This window comes from Perca fluviatilis, chromosome 2 (assembly GCF_010015445.1).
Source record: "Perca fluviatilis chromosome 2, GENO_Pfluv_1.0, whole genome shotgun sequence".
NCBI classification, from domain to species: domain Eukaryota; kingdom Metazoa; phylum Chordata; class Actinopteri; order Perciformes; family Percidae; genus Perca; species Perca fluviatilis.
Window position 1 is genome coordinate 19,395,863 of NC_053113.1, and position 10,022 is coordinate 19,405,884.

General features: G+C 41.1%; 1 protein-coding gene across 1 annotated transcript in view; it reads left to right on the forward strand.

Annotated features, from left to right (window-relative positions):
• pik3cb (phosphatidylinositol-4,5-bisphosphate 3-kinase, catalytic subunit beta) overlaps positions 1 to 8,528 on the forward strand; it is a 61,334-nt gene extending 52,806 nt beyond the window's left edge. The window contains exons 15-24 of the mRNA XM_039819155.1: positions 40 to 183; positions 311 to 410; positions 943 to 1,139; positions 1,231 to 1,340; positions 1,537 to 1,615; positions 3,913 to 4,080; positions 4,453 to 4,576; positions 4,682 to 4,782; positions 6,127 to 6,289; positions 6,703 to 8,528. Coding sequence (XP_039675089.1) covers positions 40 to 183; positions 311 to 410; positions 943 to 1,139; positions 1,231 to 1,340; positions 1,537 to 1,615; positions 3,913 to 4,080; positions 4,453 to 4,576; positions 4,682 to 4,782; positions 6,127 to 6,289; positions 6,703 to 6,840 — 1,324 coding nt within the window. The 3' untranslated portion in view covers positions 6,841 to 8,528. The remainder of the gene's footprint in view (positions 1 to 39; positions 184 to 310; positions 411 to 942; positions 1,140 to 1,230; positions 1,341 to 1,536; positions 1,616 to 3,912; positions 4,081 to 4,452; positions 4,577 to 4,681; positions 4,783 to 6,126; positions 6,290 to 6,702) is intronic.
• The last annotated feature ends 1,494 nt before the right edge of the window (positions 8,529 to 10,022 follow it).

Here is a 10,022-nt window from a genome sequence, read left to right on the forward strand (position 1 = left end):
CTCTCTCTCTGTGTGTCCTGTTTTCTCTCCCCTCACCAGTGACGAGGAGCTGTCTCAGTACTTGCTACAGTTGGTGCAGGTGTTGCGTTACGAGCCCTACTATGACTGTGCCCTCACCCACTTCCTGTTGGAGCGGGCCCAGGGTAACCGCAAGATAGGACACTTCCTCTTCTGGCACCTACGGTGTGTACGGACACCTGTGTACATGTGTGCACATGTACAGTTTGCACATTAGAAATAAAGAAAAATAGATAGTATGTTTGTGAAAAAGGGCTACAGTTGACTGTGACTGTTCTGCTGCCCTATAAAGGTCAGAGATCCACATGCCAGCTGTTTCAGTCCAGTTTGCCCTCATGCTGGAAGCCTACTGTAGAGGCAGCATCCCTCATATTGAGGTTCTAAAGAAACAGGTAGGTCACACACACACACACACACACACAAACACACAATCACTTTTATTTCTTGTCTCATGCACACACCGTTTGTTTTTTCTTCACTTTTGCCTCTAGAGATTATGACCCGCTCCTCAATTCCATAGCTATGCTTCAGACTTTTACTCTACTAGTCCTTACTCAAGCACCAGAATAGCCATGGTCTATTGTCATCCCCGACAGGACTAAATTTAGAGTATTTTTAGCCTGTCACAGTGACAACAGCGTCACCCTGCTGCCCTCTAACCTTTGCCCTCTACAGTGGGGATTCTAACGGTCACTCCTGTGGACGCTTCCTCCTACTTCCTCATCAGCGCAGTCGTTTATCTGGCCACTTTCCTGTTTGGAGGAGCACGCACAATGCTGACATAGTCAGAATGAGCTCAGTTGTCTCTAACAGGGATGAATCATTCCTAGGTTTTGTTGGCTGCTTTCAGTCAAACAAATATTAAAATATTGTTCCAGCATTCCCAACTGTTCTGTTACATGTTCCTTGTTTTGACTGTACCAGGTGGAAGCCCTGAGTAAGCTAAAGTCAGTGAACGAGCTAATTAAGCTGGGGACCATCAAGAACGCTCGAAATAAGACCAAGGAGGCAATGTTGACCAAGGAGGCCATGATGACTTGTCTGAGGCAGAGTGGCTACTCAGAGACTCTGTCAGACCTGCACTCCCCTCTAAACCCCAATGTCCTGCTGTCTGGCATCAAGTAAGACGATTCAGTTTTAGATCCGGTTGAACTTTTTCTACTCTTATTTCACGATACGTCATTCCCCATCTCTCTCTCATTCTCCCATCAGTGTGGAGAGATGTCGGTACATGGACTCTAAGATGAAGCCGCTCTGGATTGTTTATGACAACAAGCTGCTGGGGGGAGACACCCTGGGAATCATCTTCAAGAATGGAGATGGTAGGAGGAATTAAAGACTTGGGGAAGAGAGGTTTGGGGGAGGGTATAAAAGAGGGGGAGGGGTAGAGATCATACTGCAAGGTCATGATGATGAGGGATTGAAATCACTCTCCATCTTTCAAGTAATCTCTACTTTTGCTTTGAAAAGCACAATACTTTCTTTTGGAATTAAGATGACTTTTTTACTTTTTCCTAGACCTAAGGCAAGACATGTTGACCCTCCAGATTTTGAGATTAATGGATCTTCTATGGAAGGAGGCTAATCTGGACCTCAGGTGGGTTTTGTGTGTGTGAGTGATGCACAGACTTTGTCAAGCTTGTTTGTTCCTGCTCTCTGTCGGGAAGGGGAAGCAGAGGGGAGACACTAAATTACCCCATGCTAGCTTGACCTCCAACCCTTTTACACCCTACACATCCACAAACACACACACACACACTATCTGCATTACATCTGAACCAAATCCACACATTAGCACTTTTACAAACCATTTTTCTTCCTTGGTCATACACTGACACATCTGGAGCTGGGGGGGGTGTTTTGACAGTTGCGTTTGAGGACAGTGCTTCACATTACAGTGACATGGGTCAGAGTTCGAAGACAGTGATGTGACATTGTAAATGAATGGAGGGACAATGTAATGAAACCACAATGATGTGAATTTCTTGATGATGTATTTTACTGCACATATCCATTATTTATTAATTCATTTAATATTTATTTATTTAAACTCAACATCCATCAAGTTGAGTAAGATATGGCATTTGGTCTCCATTAAACTAGAGATGCACCGATACTATGTATCAGCCAGATACTGGCCAAAATGACCGGATCGGATTTGGATATTGGAGGGAAAAGGAAAGTATAATCTGATACGATCCATTAGCCTAAACTGCTACAATTTGACACCCTGTCATGTGTCCATACTAGAAAAGTAGGGAAAACGTTATCAGAGCCTTGAATGCAACTGCCGGCCGCCATGTTGTCAGTTCATATCTGTATCGGACATGAAATCAGTGGTATCGGAAGGGGAAAAAAGGATTTGGAGGCACACTGTCAAGGGTGTATTCTGAGGAAGATATGTCCAGGTCATATAATTCTGCATCCTACTAAATAAAGACCTACTGCCATCTTGTGGAAAGAAAGAAAAAGTTAAAGTGAGTGAAGAAGAAAATGTATTATCTGGCTGATCAGCATGCCATCACGTAATCACAATTATGTTCTTCTGTCTCAACTCCGTGTGAACAGTGTGATATTGTATACCGTCTCACAGAGTGAATTGCACCCTGGGAAGTGCTTTATAAATTAACTTCCAAGTAAACCACAGCTTAATATTATATCATTAAAGGTCCCATGACATGCTGCTTTTATATAGACCTTAGTGGTAATACTGTATCTGAAGTCTCTTTCCCAAAATTCTGCCTTGGTGCAGAATTACAGCCACTAGAGCCAGTCCCACAATGAGTTTTCCTTAGGATCTGCCATTTCTGTGTCTGTAGCTATTTTGGAGGGAAAAAAGGTGTGGCCTTGACCAACTGCCACTTTGCTTGTTTGAAAGCCATGATGTCTCTCTCTCATGGGCGGGCCAAATTTTCTGGGCGGGCAAAGCAGAGAAAGCAGAGGTAATCTTGCTCCTTATGACCTCATAAGGAGCAAGATTCCAGATCGGCCCATCTGAGCTTTCATTTTCTCAAAGGCAGAGCAGGATACCCAGGGCTCAGTTTATTCATCTATCGCCATTTCTAGCCACTGGGGGACCATAGGTAGGCTGGGGGAATGCATATTAATGTTAAAAAACCTCATAAAGTGACATTTTCATACCATGGGACCTTTTAATACGTAAGACTGAAGGTGGATCTAACAGCCGCACACACAAAGCTACATTTACACTGCCTGGCCTAATGACCCATATTAGATTGTTGCTTTCATGTGGCACAGATTTTTGGGTCTTGTCTGGGTCATATATTTGGGGATTGTTTTCGTTTGTATTTTGAAATAAATAAACCACAGAAAACTAGGTACTGTCAGTACATATGGTATTTATCACAGTGCGTATATGCAGAGTTTTAGGTAAAGACAAAATAGGAAATGGGTAGAGGTGGGCGATACTGGGAATTTTGGTATCAATCAGATACCAAGTAAATATAGGGCTAGTATCGCTGATACTTTTTACTTGTAATTTTGTGATTTTGCCTTTTAGTTAGTTGATTATGATAAAACACAGGACAAAGATTTTAGGCAAATCTAAATGTTTTTATTTACTAACTAGAACAATATAAAAATAATAAAATAATATAACAAAATATAAATCGACTGTATCGATCCGATACCAATACTCATCTTGGTACCGATACTATTGATATTTAGATTGATACGCCCAGCCCTAGAAATGGGGTATTTGTAATAAACTTACAAAAAGTAGTTGGGATTTGTATTTTTCAGTAGGGGTTACCGTGTGTCCCAGTTTGGGACTTCTTTTCAATCTACCCAACAAATACTCCCGGATGGATATGCTCACGATGTTCCAGTTGATACCATTAAGCTCTTTGCTTCTCTTTCTTACATATCATGCAGAATCGTACCGTATGGTTGCCTAGCGACAGGTGACCGGGCAGGGCTGATCGAGGTAGTGTCATCAGCAGACACGATTGCCAACATCCAGCTGACCAGCAGCAACGTGGCAGCGGCGGCCGCCTTCAACAAAGATGCTTTGCTCAACTGGCTAAAAGAGAGGAACACTGGGTAAGATGGCGATTAAATGACCCTCTAGCTAACTGCATTTTGAGCATCTTTGGACTGAAGGGTGTGTTACAGGTGATGGTCTCCACTGAGACTTGCTTAGAAGAGAATCCCGAAAAAAGTGCTTAAATGTAGGGCGCCTGGGCAGCTCACCTGGTAGAGCGGGCGCCCATATACAGAGGTTTACTCCTCAACGGAGCAGCTGCGGGTTCGACTCCACCCAGTGGCTCTTTGCTGCATGTCATTCCCCCCCTCTCTCTCTCCCCCATTTCATGTCTTTAGCTGTCCTATAAATAAAGGCCTAAAATGCCCAAAAATAATAATAATAATAAAAGAAATGCTTAAATGTATACTGTGTTTGTTTTATTTTGATAGTGATGCTCTTGATCGGGCCATCGAGGAGTTCACTCTGTCATGTGCAGGCTACTGTGTAGCCACCTACGTCCTGGGCATCGGAGACCGCCACAGTGACAACATCATGGTCCGCAGCACCGGACAGGTTGGACAGACCGTTTTTTTTTTTTATCTGTATGAATGATCCAGATTCCATTAGTTCTTTTTCCTGCTTCCACGATGTTCACTGGTTGGCCTTTTTGTCTGTCAGCTCTTCCACATAGACTTTGGTCACATCCTGGGCAACTTCAAGTCCAAGTTTGGCATCAAGAGGGAGCGTGTACCATTTATCCTCACACGACGTCATTCCATGTCAGGAGAGGAGGAAAAAAGAAAATTTTTTTTTTTTTTTTTTTTTATTTTTTTTTTATCATGCATCTGTTGTGAAAGTTTGTTGTTGATGTCTTTGATTTTATTTAATTAGTTGAAGTACTGTCAGTCAGAATCTCTAGTATTGAAATGAGTGCAAAGTAGCTAAATTAACTTGATGTGTCCCAAATCCATCACGCAGAGACAAGGTGAGCTTTTTATTTTTACAGGATTTAGATATTTTACTTGGTAAAGAGTAAGCATAAAAAGACATGAAAAATACATACTGTATATTTTTGGGGTTTTGTGTTATAAAGACAGAAGAGTATTCTGTTTTTGAAAAGACTAGAGCCAACATTTTATCCACGTCAAAGAAGCATTTTGTTAACGACAGAAAAAGGAACTGTTTTTTTCTGTGTTTATTTGTTCGAAGAGCAGAAGAGTTCAGAATAAATTGTGGGATAAAAGAAGATAAATATGTAACGATGGTCGACTGTCAGAGGATTAAAAAGGCAATCAAAGTCACACGGCGTAGGTATGAACATAAGAGGGCATCACAGTCAAACCACCAGTTGCAGTCGGTGCAGTACCCTCTCCTACCAGCAGGTGGCAGTAGAAGCTCGGTCACTTGTGAGCAGATCCAGCAGGTTTCACTGAGGAGAAATGTTAAAATCCCATCTAACCGTTATTAGTGATCTGTAGTTTACTTGAAGAAGGAGATGTTTGACTATCACACACACTGGTCAGTTGTGAAAGCCTATAAGGTTCAGTTTAACATGATCAGCAGTGTCATGGCTTACACACACACACACACGCACGCACACAAATACAGGCAGAAGGAGATTGCCAACAATGTATTCATATATCCTGAAGGATGAAAATGAAAGTATTTTGTTTAATCTAAAAAATTTAATTAAAATACCACCAGTCTTTATTTTATATATATATATATATATATATATATATATATATATATATATATATATATAAATATTTTTTTTATTTGTAATTCAGCTTAGATAGGTGCTGAAAACTGGTCAACAAACTTACACATTGTTAACATTTAGGTTTGTTAGCTTCTTGCAAGAAAAAGATTAGGCCTTGAATGTCCTTGCTTGTAATGAAGACTTTGAAACCACCAACAGAAGTTTTAGGCAATTTTTAGGTGTGAATTCAAATAATCATATACATACAGGGAATAATTTCAAGATGCTTGATTGTCTTTTTTTTTTTTTTTTTTTCTTTCTTTATGGTGTAGTTAAGATTCTTACTTGCAGAGTCTGTTAAAAGTGGTGGAACATTTAAAGAATTGTTGACACTGTACTGTATATGTCAGAAATAATGAAGTGTGTATGTGTGTCTTTGTCGTTCCTGTAGTTTCCGTCAGTACTGTGAGGAAGCCTATTTAGTCTTGAGGAAGAATGGGAACCTCTTCATCACACTGTTTGCCCTCATGCTGACTGCTGGACTGCCTGAGCTCACCTCAGTCAAAGACATCCAGTACCTAAAGGTAACACACACGCACACACACACACACACGCACACACACACACACACACAACACACACACACGACAGAACACACGACAGAACACACACACACACGACAGAACACATTTTCTCTAAACCAGCCCAAAGGTGGCTTAGATGGACTACCCTTTCCCGAGGTCCTACAGCTATGGGAGTGTGTATGTATTTTACCCAACCAAAAAGTATGGCTAGAAATGTGGTGTACATACTTGGTCCTAGAGTTTAACGGTTTTCTACAAATCTCAACATATCAACATGTTGTCTGGGAGATACTTTATATTTGTATATTTCAAATTTAAGTTTTTTTGTAATTTATTTTTAATTTAATTTTATGAGTTGTTAGCTGCAAATATTTAACACATGTTGTGTCCTTTTAATCAACTTCCCTCCTCAGGACTCTCTGGCTCTGGGTAAAACAGACGAGGATGCGCTGAAGCAGTTCCGCCAGAAGTTCGACGAGGCCCTGAGAGAGAGCTGGACAACCAAAGTCAACTGGATGGCCCACAACGTGGCCAAAGATAACCGCTCCTAGAGCAGCTGAGAGCCAACAAAGGCCATGGGGCCGAGAGGACATCATGAAGGAGTGCGGGAGGGGGAAAGGTGTGCCAAGGAGACAGGGTGACAGCCACCCTGATTTAAAGAAGTGAATCTAGCAGAATTTTCCACGCAAAAGCAGATTCCCCCCCCCCGTATACTGTACATACAGAGTTATCCTACTCTCCGAAAAACTTCAGTTACCATGCACCCTTACTTACTGCATCCCTCCTCGCCTTGCATCACTCTGGCATGGTGCCTCCTGAAAATCCAAATTCATGGTCTTGTGACATTTCAGTGGAATCGTGGTGGGTAAAGTCGTTGCAAGTTTTGCACAGGCACAGCAACAGCTGATAGAACACACAGCCAAAGGAAGGGAACTGAAGCACCCACTCTGCCCACACTAAAAAAATGAACTGTCCCAACAGAGCGGGCTGACAATAAAAGGTCACGTTTTGGAGTAGATGAATTTTGTCAAACGGACCTAAAACTCTGCTTGTATGGACTCTAAAGTGGCATGTCGTTTGACCACGCCCGAGAACTGCTTTAAGTACAGCCGAGATAACAGATGGGTGCGGAAAGGGCAGAACCCCAAAAGACAAAACTGTCTGATCCCGATGTCTTAAAACAATGTGCACAACGCCCACAGGAAGTGCATCTTAAGACTTGCTCCCACTGCCTCAAAGTGTGCCTCAAAACTGCGGGAAGATTGTATTTTTTTTATGAGTTGTCTTTTTTTTCCATTTCGCCATTTAACAATTTATAATGAGACGTCTATGTGCCAGACTACTTTACTAGCCCGCAGAGAAAACTTGTGTTCGGGAAATAATAATGAAAGAGAAGGATTGATTAGAGAAAAGGATGCCGTGAGCCTTGTGGTCCACTGTTTGAATCTCAGTTCATTTGGACCATTGAACACTGGAATGTTTAAAAAGAAAAAAATTCAAATCGTCTTTTAATGAACTAAACACTTTTTTATTTTTTTGTTTATTTTATTTTGAAATGCCAATGTGCATTGTTTCTTTAAAACATTTCAAATCAAGAGCATTGTTGGACAAAGTTATCACCTGTGAGTTATCACTAGCCAACTTGTCTTAAGGTCTAAAAGGACGTCAGCCTTTTGAAGCGACATCCCGCTCCTGCTAGCACCCATGACAAATGTACTCACTGAGGAATAATAACTGATGCTTTTAACATGTTAGGACCAAACAAAAAGCAACTGTTCAGTAATTTCATTGTTTATACTGTGTTTTTAATTATCTGTGTCTGAATTGAATGTGAAAATATGTGCCGCTCTCTTTTTTTTTTTTTTAAGTGTATTTGTTTTTATACAACCATGTTTGGGCGGAGTTTTAGGTTGGTGTGGGCGGGGTTTATTAGTAGGGACAAAGCGATGCAAAGCTACTTCCTCGTTTTGACATACAGTGCTAATCAGCATCTGCATCTGTTTTAGATTTTTGTGCAATATCGGAGTATATGAACCATATCTTATTATATAAACCCTTAGGCCCAGGCCTAAGCCTATAATGGTTTTTCTCTGTTGGTTTATGTGTGATGCAGTTGTTTTTCGCACTAGCCACTAGCCTTCGAAAGTGTCAGACACTGGATATTGTCAAATGTACAGGCTTTTATTGTTTTGCTGGTTTTTGTTTTCATAGGAGTTTTATTAAAGTTATTTTCCACCGCGCTGCGTTTCCTTGTTCTAGATGTGGGTTGTGAGATTGCACCCACTCAGGGTAGCCCTATGGATTTTATAGAGAAGAAAATGAAAAAAGAAAGTAGCTTCATGCCCAAATAGAAAGGAACTACAATTCAAGGATTTTTTTTTTTTTTTTGTGCAAAGGTTACCCTCCTCATCATGAAGTCCTTTTGTGTGAGGCCTGTTTATCACCTGCAGTGTACAAGAGTGCTGTTTGTATGACGCAGCGTTTCTTTTCACTCTGTGGGGAACGTTAACAAAATCTCTTCTTTCAGCGATCATCATTTAATGGTTCACTATTACTGGAAGCTACAATCATTGCTCAGTGTGAATCATCTGCTGTATGTGTGTCGTTCACTGCAGACAGTTACGTAATGTAATAACCTGGTAGGAGGGGTGTCCATAGAAGTGCAGGTACACTGGCAGATATCCTGTATGGAGGATTTGACAACATGTGTGCTGTTTGAGTCTTCCACTGACACATCCATGACACTATTTTCCACTCCCTTAGCTTTATCTTACACATATTCGATGCTGGCCTCCTTTCAGAGGCTTCATGCTTTACGTGCCTGTTTTTAGATAGTGGTCTTTTTACATGAACAGGACCACACCTACACACTTCTACCTATAGCTAAATGTTATTGTATACCAGGGCCAGGGAATAAACACAATAAAGGATTCTGGAAACGCATTGAAATTGCAATATGGCTTCAAGTTAATAAATACAGTGTTCAGCAAATGGAGTGATAACACAGTTCAGCTCATGAATGTAGTTGAACATGAATTATTGGCTTTCTTTTCATTTCTATTGTAAGTTTCAACCACCTGTGTGTCTTGGCAGCAGTAGCCCGTGGAACGTTTTTACTAAAATGTCGAGTTCACTTAGAGTCCATTTCATTGTGTTTTTTCCATTAAAGGGCACACTAGAGGGCCCTTCATTGCATTTTCTCTACTGGAGGGGCGCCCTAATGGGCACTTTATCGAAATTTCTAATTCAAGAGGGCACTATTGTGGCATTTTTTTCTAACATGGGGACACCAATAGGGGCAGTTGCCCCCACCCCTGAGTTCACCATTGCTGTGCAGTATGGGGGTGTCGACTTACATCCTTCAACTGAGTGAATTTTGGTTCAATATTCAAAAGTATATAAGGTTGAATGGATTCAAATATGGATTGGAGAGAGGCATGCATGGATGTATTAAATTTTCAAAGTCAATGACGCAAATACTTCTTCCACAACCACCACTGCATGCACACATATGACACTTTTTTTGGCAATTCACAAGCAGATCTTAAGCTATTCAAATATTAAACATGTTTTCACTGGCAAATGTTGTAAAACACAAAGAAAATATGCCAAGCAAGGGAAAGCCAACTATAGAGCCGTATTAGGCTATTTTAAAGGGGGTGGATGTGAGAGTCTGCAGGGTGTGTTGTTTACTAGAGTGCCGCCCCAGTGTGGGTGTGCGACTGCCACTTGA